The 13,611-nt window shown below is 42.8% G+C and overlaps 1 protein-coding gene across 1 annotated transcript; it reads right to left on the bottom strand.

Annotated features, from left to right (window-relative positions):
* Positions 1-1,512: 1,512 nt before the first annotated feature.
* On the bottom strand, positions 1,513-5,581 carry LOC125611153 (speedy protein E4-like; the record flags this gene model as incomplete). Its single annotated transcript, XM_048785182.1, has 5 exons — positions 1,513-1,617; positions 2,973-3,141; positions 3,890-3,975; positions 4,563-4,621; positions 5,239-5,581. Coding segments are annotated over 5 exons (717 nt in total), but the record flags the coding sequence as incomplete, so codon positions are not given.
* Between the last annotated feature and the right edge of the window lie 8,030 nt (positions 5,582-13,611).

Here is a 13,611-nt window from a genome sequence, read left to right as displayed (position 1 = left end):
ACAAAATTGAGCTGGGGATGTGGCTCAGTGGTTAAGTACCCCTGAGCTCAATTCCCAGTACCCACTCCCCCACCCCAAAAAAGTTGCAAACTTGTGGGGCATGGTGGCAAACACCTGCAATCCTAGCAACCCAGGAGGCAGAGGCAGGAGGATCACAGTTCAAGGCCAGCCTGGGCAATTTAGTGAGAACTTATCTCTAAATAAAAAATTTTTAATGTCTTCCTTTCACCCATGTTACTAATACAAACAAAAACTGGGCTAGTAGCACCCATGTTCTGAGTACCTTTGTCTTTTGGCCAAATCTGTAGCATCAAATTGCCTCAACCACCCCACACACAGTCTCGAGAGTAGGAAAATAGAAGGATGTTCTTTGTGTGGTCATTGCTGTCCTGCCCTGCCACTAGCAGCATGGACCTCACTGGGACTGCAGCCTTTTACTCAGATAGAAGCTGACATCAGCCCCATGGGCTCACACCAGGCCACTCCACTGGAAATGTCCCTGGTGTTTTCTACTGTGGCTGGTGCCAGGTGTTGTTGCGAGAGAGGGATGTGTGGGAGCAGAGTGGACAGTGTGACCCAGAGAGAAGCAAGGGAAGAAAGTCATGCAGAAGAGGCAGAGAGCACTCGGGGGTTTCCTGGAGAGGAGAGGCCAGAAGTCTGGGTGGCCAGTAGGCCACTGGTGGGGAATGAGCTTCCCATATTGGTGACATGGGTGTCAAGTCACAAGCAGTTTGAGGACTTCTCAGTCTCCTTCTACAGAGCCAGTCATCCCTCAGAGAGGCTGAGACTCGCATCCCCCACTGGCTTATCCTTTTGATGTTTTTGCACAGATTCATGTTTCAGTCCATCCAGTCTCTATAAGAAAACGTGAGACTGGCTGGCTTATAAACAGGAAGCTATTTTCTTTAGTTCCAGAAGCTGGGAAATCCAAGATCTGGGATCTAGTGAGGGTCTGCTGCTGACTTGCAAAGTGTTGACTACTGGCTGTGTCCTCACATAGGGAAGGAGGGTTCTCAGGGGTCCCTTTTATGAGGGCACTAGTCCACCCTCCTGACTTGGTCACCTCCCAAAGTCCACATCCTAACCTTAACCCTAACCCTAACCTTCCTAATATCATCACTTTGAGATTAGGTTTCAACATAAGGTCAGCCGACACAAACATTTCATCCATTGCAATTATTCTGTGTGTGTACTTCAGTTCTTTTTTTTTTAATATATTTTTTAGTTGTCAATGAACCTTTATTTAATTTATTTATGTGTGGTGCTGAGAATTGAACCCAGTGCCTCACACATGCTAGGCAATTGCTCTACCACTGAGCCACAACCCCAGCTCTGTACTTTGGTTCTTGAGTACAACTTCCCCAAGCTTTCTGTCCCTCATGGTACCCTCAGCCTGTGGAAGGGGAGCTGATTTCCACCCACCATGCTCTGGCAGGGCAGCATAATCCACCAGTTAACAAGGTCAAGTGGCTCAAACTGTGCGTCCTTGGGCACTTGTTCTCCCACATCTGAAAAGAATTTTGTCCCTCCCCTCAGGCCAACATAGTTCCAGGACTTCTAGGCAATGAGGGTGCGATCTCGGCCCCACACCCAGAGCTCCGGATCATAAGCTTGAATCTGGAAAGGAAAAGAGCCCCCACCAAAGCTGATGACTTTACCGGATATTGAGGGGTTTGAAGTTATGGTTAATTTATTTTCCCATTCCTTAAAATTTATTCACCTTGATTTGGACTTTCTAGTCACCGTGATTCAACAGTGTACAAATATCTAAAACTACAATGTTGAGAGGCTTGATTCTATTAACTAAGTTCTGTCAGCTACAAAGGAGGTGACATAGCAAGGTGTAATTATTAGATTTATTTAGCCTGGTGACAAATGAAGTAGCTATGTATGGATATCACAACATTATTTCAGCTATTACTCACATGGACGACACTTATCAGGAGCATATTATATATAATATAAGGCATGGAACATCATATTTTCAGCTTTGTTTCAAATAAAAATTGAATAAATTTTCCTATTTTATACTAGATAAGTAAATTATGGTAGCTGTGTAGAAAATTTTGTAAATGCTTTGGCAGATACAATCCTTTGGGTGTCCCATCTAATAAAAATTTTAAAGTAGTATTTATTAAGAGACAAGCTTTATCATTGTCTCTGATTTGAGTAGAATAATGGTTTAATGTTAGTGATGTTTCTGCTTGGGTCCATCAAAACAACTTAGTTACATGGTTAGATGCATCTTTAATCATTGAAACCCTATTAAAGTTTCTGCATAATTATAAGCCTGGCATATACATAGTTTTGGATGATTTTTGTTTAAAACAAAAGAGTACATCCCAGAGTTTGAGACAAATAATTAAACTAATTCTAGTTAGCTCCAAAGTATTAATTAATTGTCCAAAGATTCGACAAATGAAAAAATATTTCACCATAAAATATTACACTTTGTGAATAATTTTAGTCTAGTATAAAGATTCGTTTCATCTCATTTATTCACTTCCTTTAAAATAAATCATAGTTTACAATTGTTAGATGTATCTATACATAAATATATATTAAAGACCAAAGATATATGTCTAAAAATCTCTTAAATCTGCTGAAAATTATACTAAAAAAATCACTTAAATCTGCTTATAACTAAACTTCCCTTATTGCATAGAAATTGGACTTGGCTTTACATTTTTAATGTACTTTACTTTTTCTTCAGATATGAAATTCATTTTCTTGAATTGGGACTTTCTTTTATTGAATCACTTATGTATATCTTGTAAATTTTCACCAAGTTTTTGTTAGATGTTATAGAGTAAATTGAGATACACATTTGGCTCACTAACCAAAAAAACAAACCTGAAGACTGGCTGGGAAGTCCTTCCCTCCGTGCACAACCTCCACAGCTTTCTCCTCCCCAGATCCCACCTGCAACCACCCATCCATCTCCCCCCACAAGCACACACAGCACCACCCACCTCCTCACACTCCTCCTTGGAAACCCGAGTGTTCCAGCCCATGGAGCAGATGAACTGATAGCGCAGTTTGTTGAACAGGGGACGCTGGGCGTAGCTCTTCCCATAGAGGAAATGAAAGATGTCTTGTTTAGGAGCCTGGTTGTCCTCCTCCATGTCATTGGCCAGGTAGCTGGGGAAAGAAACCAGGTTGCTCTTTAGAGGCACAACCAAGAAGGACCTCCCCTTGGAGTCAGCTTCCCAAAACGGACTCCCAGAGGACCATCTTCAGACAGGACTGCACCAGCCCTATTAAGCGTTACAGAGGACCATGCCTTGGTCCAGAGGACTCTGCCAGACACACCTTCTGAAGGATTCCAGCCTTTTTCTAGAAAGCATTGAGCAACACAGTTGTGGGGGAGTCCTAAGGGGTGGTTGGACCCATCTTGGAAGAATTTTTAGGGTGTGTGTAGAAAGCCACAAATGTGAGAAGACTCCTGTATGAAGAACCAGAGGGGACCACCCTACACTGGACCTGTGCCAGGCTGGGAATTGGGCATCTGTCTTGGAAATCCAGAGGCAGAAAACAGAGCAATGTTGGTATAGATACAGGAAGGAAGAGCAGTCAGATGTGGCTGCACCTCCAGTCTCTCTGCCAGTGACAGGAGGTGCCCATGCTCTCCTCCACTCCTCTCAGGTGGGCTTTATGTTTCCTTGGTTTTCTTGACTCTTTAACAACTGGCCTTTAGGGAGCTTATGTGTTGCTTTGACTAGGGAAGTGTGGAAAAGAAAAACAAACTATACTACAGTGCTGTGATCTCGTGTACACGGAGCAAACAGGACAAAGAGGCTAAAAGTAAAAGAAAGGTTAGTGCCCCTCTGCTCCCCTCCTACCCTCCCAGGTAGTGAGTCCTGATTGATGAAGGAGACCCAATACTCACAGGGCCAGAAAGAAGTGGATTCGTTGGTACTGCCAGGAGAAGAGGCCAGCCCGGCTAAAATAAGCTATGACCATAGACAGGAGGTACTGATGGAGAGAGAAGAAAAACACAGAGAGAGGTCACATCCTGGAAGAGGAGGAAAGAGGGGACAGAGGAATGGGAGTCTGGGGTGAAGAGTGCCCCTGAGAGAAGTTCGCCAAGTAAGGAGACCTACTGGTTTGGGGAAGGACCTGAGACAGTCGGAGCAGTTGGGGGAAGAGGAGGCTTAGTGTGTACTGTAGGATCAGCTCTGAGGGGACCTTTTGAGGAAAGGCATGTAGGTCAGCTGGGTGAGGAGGGTCTTGGGTAAGCTGGAGAACAGGGGTCTCAGGGAGCTCAAACAGAAGAGGAGCCCAGAACCTCAGGTGGCAACAAGCAAAAGGGGGTTAGCCATAAAGACTGTGGACTTGGGCTTGAAGCCCAAAGCACCCCAAGAAGAAGCAAGGTCCACCTGTCCTCTCTGCAAGAAACTGCTAGGTCCTGAAGGGAGATGTGACAAGCCACAAAGGAGCCAGGACTTGGCACATTTTGTTGGCTCTACGTGGAGCCAGAGGGAAGGACCATGGGGCTAGAAATCCCTCCTCATCCAGGCTGTGCTAGAGCAGGATCACTGCCCAGTGGAAAACAACCTCACCTTGTCAGACACCCTCAGGTTCTTGTCCCAGGCCAGGAATCTTTTGACAACAGGATCCTCTGTGAACAGAACACTGGTGTTAGTTAGGAACCAGAAGGGGCTTCAATGGGAGATAGAGAGCATAGAGGAGAACAGGACCTCCATTTGAGAAGGTGTGGGATTGTTGCCCACTAGAGGTGGATAGGAAGAGAACGGGAACATTCCTGGGAAAATTGCTTGGACCTGAGAGTCCCCCAGGGAAACAACTGAGTGAGAGTGTGTGTAACAGAAAGGTATCTGTATGAGTAAGAGCTTCTAGTAAACTGTGGGGGCCCATCATCCCCCCAAAATGCACCACCTTAGAACCAGAGTTATTAGGTTATTTCTCATTTGATAGTTACAACAGCGTGAACATGGTCTCGTTAACCACCTCTCAGGGAGGATGAAATGTATTACAGTCACAATGTCTGCAATCAGTGAGGACAATTGGAACCAAGCTCTATGATCCCAAGCAGGGACATTTTTCAGGAGTAACGTAATCATCCATCATCTAAGAGTTTCACAGGGTACATGGGTCCTGAGTCCTCCAAGAATGGGGATCTCAGGGATAGCAGGGCTCTTTGGAAAAGTGCAGTGGCTGGAAGTTCCTTGTTTGTGTCAAGAAAGGATTGGAGGGCGCTCCCGGGTGTCTCCCTACCTAGAAGCCTCTTGAAAACCTCATGGTGTTCTGGTTGCACCGAGTCCATGCGACGTTTTTTGAGTTTTATTTTGTGGCCACACAGTGACTCCACATCCCAGGGGTGATTTAGCTCACTTTCCAGATCCTCCAGCTCATCCTCAGATTCAGTGGAGGACTCCCTCTTTCTCTTTAGACCAGTGGTCTCAGGCAGGAGGCCAGATTCTACCCAGGGTGCAGAATCAAAAATCCCTGGGGAATCATCCTCCGAGTCTTCCTCAGATTCTGAGGTCCACTCTCTCTTCCTTGAGGACCGACATGGGAGGCAGGGTTTTACCCACAGAGCTGAGTAAAGGAAGCAGAGTCAAGCTCCTGAATTTGGAATTCAGCCTTTCATCATCTGATCCCAGTTCACCTCCCACACCCAAGACCTTCAACTGTTACCTTCTTCTGAGCTATTGTTCAATCTCTCCCCTTTGCTGATAAACATGTGCCCCTGATTCTCCTTACCAGTGTCCCATCTCCCTGTTCCTCAAAACTCTTCCTCATTATGGACACTTTCTTCTTTGGGGGAAGTGACCCTTTTTACATCTGCTCTACCTACTTCCTATGCTTAGATTTCATCTTCTAACCCAACTCCTTTCTCTACAGATTTTCCATCCATGTGGACTTCCTTGTCCCATGGCAAGGAACTTCAAACTTCAAAAGTGAGCTCCCTAGTCTACCTTTCCTGGCTTCTCTACCCCTTCCTTCCTCCTTACCAGTCATCATGTCAAATCAGTTCTCACGCTAGCTCCCTCACCTGATGGACCTGCCACCTCATCATCTACCACCACTTCCAGGTGGGTTTCTGAGGTGCTTGGCAGGGAAGGCGATTGCCCAGACTGGGAGATTTGTTGATCCGCCATAAGTTCTCCAATACTCTGTCTTCCTTCTACAAAACCTAGATTCTTACTAAGGCAAAACCTTCTTCCAGAATTTGGTTGAATAGGAGTCTGTCTGCTCTTCTCCAAACGGGAGAAACCAGGTGAAGAACAGTGCTGAGGATAAACTGTTGCCCACTGCACTACCAGTGGTCCACACAGTCTGTCCCTTCCAATCAGGAAGGTTGGAAGCCTCTGATGTCATCGCTCATTCCAACCTGGCAACTAGTTTGAAGGAAAACACCTGTAACTGTCAGACTGGTGTGTGCACCTGTCCTAGAGTTCTAGAGGAGATGGTCTCTGCTGCTACTGATCCAAACTCTGTCCACCTTGCCAAACTACCCTATGGGTCTCTGACCCCTTTTTCACTTCTCTCTGTTAGACATCCAACCTCTGGGCATTTCCATTTCAGTGCTCAGTGCAGTGGGAGATTAAGGAGTTTGGCAAGCAAGAAGGGGGAGGGCAGAAATGACATGACCTCCCAAGAAGGAGCTCAGTATATACAAAGAACCCACGTACACTGAATTATCACTTGAAAGAGTTAAATGGAAACACTCAGTTTAGCAAATCTGATTAGTTACATGCCACTGGCCACCGTTTTCTGAAATCTCCCCTGGGAATACACACTCTGCATTTAGGTATCCTTGACTCAAAGAGTCCTTATGAAGACATAAAATCATTGAAAATTCTATGCATGTTCACAGTCTTTGCAGAGTGTCAACACTTTCTGGGTGTCCATGGATCATCTCAAGTGAGGCCCTCACAACTGAGCAATATCATGTCTCTAAAAAAAATATAAAAAAGGGATGGGAATGTGACTCAGTGGCCAAGTGTCCCTGGATTCCATCCCTGCCCCCCCCCAAAAAAAAGTACTGGGTAAGTAATATTTCCATGGCAGGGCACACAGTATCAGACTACATGGCCTGATGATGGATGTGGTTATCTACAAAAGGATGACAGTTTAATTCAAGTCTGTGTTAATGTTTTATTGATTTATTTATTTAATATTTATTTTTTAGTTGTAGTTGGACACAACACCCTTATTTCACTTGTTTATTTTTGTATGTGGTGCTGAAGATCCAACCCAGGGCCCAGCACTTGTGAGGCAAGCGCTCTACCGCTGAGCCACAACCCCAGCCCCTGTGTTAATGTTTTAGATCATGGGAAATTCAAGGGAAATTCAAGGACTGACATGATTGTATAAATAAAAGGCATGGGCTAGCATATAGGGGGACATCCCAAACTCTCCACCAAGTATGCTCCACCCCTCTCTGTGCTCTAGCAATCTATATTTTCCAGCTATAGAGTCAATAACATCTTTCTTAGCTTTAGTACATAGTGTTTCTAATATGAAATGCACAGAAAGCCCTCTTTTCTCTCTGGTGTAACCACTACCTAGCTTGGAGATGGCGGCCATTTCACCAGTCTGTGTGCCTCCAGGACCCAATGACAGGCTGCCTGCACATCCACTGAGGACATACAGTGTGCAGGACAATACCTTTCTCGTCTGAAGTCACTGAGATGTCTGAGATGTTTCCATGGCATAACCTAATGTAATGGTCAGTCTTTTGTGGCAAAATACTGAAATAATCCACTTAAAAGGAGGAAAGGTTTATTTTGGCTCATGATCCCAGAGATTTCAGTCCCGGGTTTCTTGTCCTGTTGCTGAAGGCCTATGGGTGCCCAGAATCTCATGGTTAGAACATAAAGCATAGGAGATCTGTTGACCTCATGGCAGTCAAGAAGGAAAGAGAGAAATAGGAAGGGGCCCATGTTCCAATCTCTCATCAAGGGCACACCCTCATTGACTTGACCACCTCCTAACACTACATCCCACCTTCTAAAGATTTCATCACCTCCCAGTAGCACTACAAGCTGGCGACCAAGTCTCCAATACATGGGCCTTAGGGGACACTGCAGATCCAAACCACTGTCCCTAGCACATTCTGATTTTAAATCATTATTGGAAATTAATGAAAGATTTTTGGATTCAGAATTGCTATATTTTTCAAGTCAGCCCAAATTATCAGTCAGCCCAAATTATCTCACTGAGACGGGCTAGAAGATATCTGTTGTTGTGTGCAAATATATGCAAACCAGTATTTTATGATGCTAGTGGACAAAATGAGGTATGTTAGAAATAGTTCTGTTTTCACATTGTACTCTGAGTGGGGTGAGCTGCTGGGACTTCATGTCTGCAACTGTGCATGTGTGCTGTGTCTCTTATTCAGGATGAGTTTTCCAGGTGTGAAAATACTTTTAAGTCTACTAAGTGACATGTCATTTTTCTTGATATCTTCTTTACAAAGCATATAAATGGAGTGGTGGTCTTAAATCTGCTGCTGCTCTTTGACAGTGGTAAGGCTGCTATAGCTAGGAAAAGTAGGTGACTACACAGCAATCAGACAACATTCTGCAGAGATAATAGATTCTAACCAATCTAATTCTCCATTGTTTGATTTTTACTTAAACCTAAGGAAAATCTGTCCCTTTCCCACATGAGGCAAGTCCAATCAAATTTAGAATCCAGGCTTAGGAAGCTGGCTAACTGAAGTTGAAAAGCTTACATCCACTTTACAAATCTTTTTGAGATCAGTTAGACAAATATTAGTTTTGCTCAAGAGATACAAACTACAGTCTTATGATTTTATCAGTGGATTCCTTTGGAGAGAATTTGGCAAAGTATATGAAAATTATCTGAAATATAAATACTAACAGCAAAATGTAGAGGCATGAATAGAAACTGTGACAACTGTAGGTAAGAGAAACAAATAAAACTAAGTGTCATTAAAAAATCATAAAAGTGCCAGAGTGAAGAAGGGGGCATCACAATTCCAGGCCTTAAACTATACTACAGAGTTACAGTAACAAAATTGGTATGGTATTGGCACCAAAATAGACATGTAGATCCATGGTACAGAATAGAAGACACAGAGATAAACCCACATAAATACAGTTATCTCATACTAGACAAAGGCACCAAAAACATACATTGGAGAAAAGACAGCCTCTTCCACAAATGGTGCTGGGAAAACTGGAAATGCAGCAAAATGAAATTAAACCACTATCTCACTCCATGCACAAAACTCAACCAAGTAGATCAAGGACCTAGGAATCAGACCAGAGACCTTCACGTAATAGAAGAAAAGTAGGCCCAAATCTTCATCATGTCAGATTAGGTCCTGACTTCCTTAAGCAAACTCCTAAAGTGTAAGAAATGAAATCCTGAATTAATAAATGGGATAATTCAAATTAAAAACTTCTTCTCAGCAAGGGAAACAATCAGTAATGTGAAGAGAAATCCCACAGAGGGGGAGAACATCTTTACTACATGCACATCAGATAGAGCACTAATTTACAGAATATATAAAGAACTCAAAAAACTTAACACCAAAAAGTAAACAACCCAATCAATAAATGGGCTAAGGAGTTGACCAAACACTTCTCAGAAGAAGATATACAATCAATCAACAAATATATGGAAAAATGTTCAACATCTCTAGTAATTAGAGAAATGCAAATCAAAACTAATGTAGGAATCATCTCACTCCAGTCAGAATGGCAATTATAAAGAATACAAGCAATAATAAGTGTTGGCAAGGATGTGGGGTTGGAATAACTTTCAGCTTCAGCTAGCAGCTATGAGTTATGTATGCAGGCACACCCCACTCAAACCCTATAACAGTTGTGTGCATTCCAAAAATAAACTGAGTTACTGGACGACTGGGTCTCCAGCCAGTTCTCTCACCAGCTCCTGGAGTCTGTGTGTTGATTCCACATCTCTACTGCCCCCCCACACACGAGGTAGCCGAGTGACCATCGACCACGAAGGAACGTAGGAACACATACATGTCGGGGAAAAGGTACACTCATACATTGCTGGTGGCACTGCAAATTGGTGCAACCACTATGGAAAGCAGTATGGAGATTCCCAAGAAAACTTGGAATGGAACCACCATTTGATTCAACTATCCCATTCCTTGGTCTATAACCAAAGGACTTAAAATCAGCATACTATAGTGACACAGCCACATCAATGTTCATAGCAGCTCAATTCACAATAGCTAAATTGTAGAACCAACCTAGATTCCCTTCAACAGATTAATGTATAAAGAAACTGTGAGATTGAGATATATATATATATATAAAATAGATATTATTCAGCAATAAAAGAGAATAAAAATATGGCATTTGCAGGTAAATGGATGGAGTTGGAGGGCTGAGGTTGTGGCTCAGCGGTATTGCACATGGGAGGCCCTGGGTTTGATCCTCAACACCACATATAAATAAATTAAATAAAGATATTGTGTCCAACTACAACTAAAAAATAAATATTTTTTAAAATGGATGGAGTTGGAGAACATCATGTTAAGTGAAGTAGTCCAATCTCCAAAAAACAAAGGCTGAATGTTCTCTCTGATAAGTGGATGCTAATCCATAATGGTAGGGAGGCATAGAGAGAATAGAGAAACTTTGATTGGGCAAAGAGGAGGGAGGGAAGAAGGGTTTGGAGGCAGAAAAGATGGTGGAATGTGATGAACATCATTACTCCAGGTACATATGTGATTGCACATATGGTGGGACTCTACATAGTGTATAACCAGAGAAATGAAAAGTTGTGCTCCATTTGTGTACCATGAATCAAAATGCATTCTGCTTTCAAGTATAACTAATTAGACCAAAAAAAAAAAAAGGAAAGAAACATAAGTAAGTGCCGTCCATTCATATCTTAACAACAGAACTGTACATAGGGATGTACATTATGTTACAAGATAGAGTCCAAGCCTGCGAATAAAAGGGAATATTTACCAGCTTGTTTGGAAAATGGATTATATGTTAGAAAAATGAAAAAGTTAATCAAAGTTAATGCAAAAACAATCAAGAATTGATTTGGTATGACAGAGTGGACAACTTCCCTGCAAGGGGGAGACAAAGTTGATGCAAACCCAAACCACCTTGAGAAAGCACATCCCATTTATGATGGCTAAGACAAAAGAGATGGAAGATACCAAAATAAATAAAATAAAATAAATGCATTTTTGTCCATCTTCACTACCAAAAGAATTTTTTTAAGTATTAAAATGTAGAATAAGATGAACAAGCACACTGATAGGGACATGCTCTAAAGATAGGACAAAAAATAGAGCCCACATAGCCCAGCAAAGATGTAGAGAACCTGTAACTCCCTTCACATCACGGGTGGGAGTGGAAAATGGTGGAAAACAGTTTGTTGGTTCCTTGACCAAGTAAACACAGACTCCCCGTATGAACCAGCAATTCCATTCAGTGTATATTCCCAAAGAACTGAAATCAAGTACCCCAACAAGGATCCATACACACATGCTCACAGATGCATGATTCACCATAGCCAAAGAGGGAAAACCACTCCAATGTCTATCAGTAGATGAATGGGCAAACAAAATAGGTTTTATCCTTATGAAGGAATATTATCAGTTAAAGAAGGAATGAAGTGCTGGATGTGCTGATGTATAGATGTAAATATACAGCCATTGTGCATTCATTGTCTGTCAGTCACAAATTCACCCTCTTTTCTTGCTCTGTGATCATGGACCTGGTCCTTGTAAATCTCACTCCTTTGTCATCCTAACTGGTAAACCTTGTCTGGAGGGGATTCTGGGAGAGAGATGGAGCTTGATTTCACACTTAGTCCCCTCTTTTGTTAGACAAGGAAACTGTACTCAGAAAGTTGTCCCAGTCGTACAGCAATAAGTGACAACTGGAGATAAAGCACGGGTCTGCTGCTGGTGCCCCCAAATTCACCTGCTCTGTAGTTTTTTCCCAAGTCAGCCCCTCTCCACTCCCTCACAGATGAGAGCATACAGCTGGAAACCCTCATTTTGCAGAGCCTGGTTTTCTTTTCCATTCCTCACCCTGATATGGAACCCTATCTTGGTTCCCAGCTGGTTCATTCCATGTTGGTCTCCATTCCACCTCCTGGCCAAGGACCTATGCTCCCACAATATGTGATGCACCTGCATCAGGTGCTGAGTGCCGGTGTGCTGTTGGCTCAAGGAAGTCCTGCAGGGGGCTCAGAGGTGCGACCTATCCATCCAGGTGTCCAGTGGCAGGTGCTGAGTCTGGAGTGGTTGAGAACAATCACCAACTACTTAGGACCTACAACTGTGGGTCTCTAAGGTCAAACAGGAAAGCAAATCACAGAAAGGCTCCTTGACTTGCCCAACACTTTACAGACATTCTCTAACAAAAACCTGCTGGGCTATGTGGGCTCGATTTTTGTCCTATCTTTAGAGCATGTCCCTATCAGTGTGTTTGTTCATCTTATTCTACATTTTAATACTTAAAAACATTCTTTTGGTAGTGAAGATGGACAAATGCCTTTATGTTATGTTATTTTTTTTAATGTGGTGTTGAGGATCTGTGCCTCACACATGCTAGGCAAGCAAGCGCTCTACCACTGAGCTACAGCCCCAGGCCTACATTTTAATTTTCTTCTAAAAACCCTTCTGGATTAGAGGCAGTTATTCTATACATGGTTTATCATTTTGGTATTTTTGTGAGAATGTATTTTAATCTTAAAATATATAGAAGAATTATCCTGTGTGCATGAATATCTTTGTACTTAGAATTTGCCACTCTTGTCTACCAATTTGGCCAGGTGATTGTTCAGGAATTTGGAGAGTTGTTTTTCTGAGAATTCTTTAAAGTCCTGAGATCTTTAGGCCTTAGACCATGGAGGAAATAAGTCACATTGTTAGTTTTAGGGCACATCAATTTCCTTATGACAAACCCACATTGTCGTAGAAACCTTATAGAGTGAGTAAATAGGTTTTATCTTTTCTTTCTAAGCTGGCAACAGTTAAAAGTGTAGTGTTGAGGATGACTAAAGACTTGCACCGCTTAAGTGCCCAAGGTCAAAGTAGAACAGAGATTTGGAGTGCTGTATTTCAATGTCTCTTATGGCTTGAATATGAGATGTCCCCCAAAAGCTCATTAACAATGAGCTCAGGTGAACAATGTTCACAGGTGAAATGATTAGATAGATTGTGAGAGCTGCAATCTAATCAGTGAACTAATAATTTGAAAGGACTACTGTACTCAGTGTTAGGTGTAGGAAAATGAGGTGTGGCTAGAGAAAATAGGTCACTGGGGTCACCTGCCTTTGGGTTTGATATTTTTTCCCTGTCGCCTTAGCCCACTCTCCCTGCTTCCTGGCTGCCATGTACTGAGCATCAGGCCCTACTGCCATGGTGCCTCACGTGGGCCCAGAGTCATGGGCTCAGGAGACCATGGACTAAGTCCTCTGAAATCGTGAACCCCAAATCAAGTTTTCCTCCTCTAAATTGTGCTTGTCGGGGATTTGTGTAACAGCAATGAAAAGCTGACCATACATAAAAGCGTATCCTTGTTCTGTCATTTAAAAGGATTAGTGCTATGTTGCAACTTACTTTTAAACTGTGGCTTAAAAGCAGGCATTACTTCAAACCTGCAG

The sequence above is a fragment of the Marmota marmota genome, unplaced genomic scaffold (assembly GCF_001458135.2).
Source record: "Marmota marmota marmota unplaced genomic scaffold, marMar, whole genome shotgun sequence".
NCBI lineage: Eukaryota > Metazoa > Chordata > Mammalia > Rodentia > Sciuridae > Marmota > Marmota marmota.
This window is presented reverse-complemented; position numbering and strand designations above follow the sequence as displayed.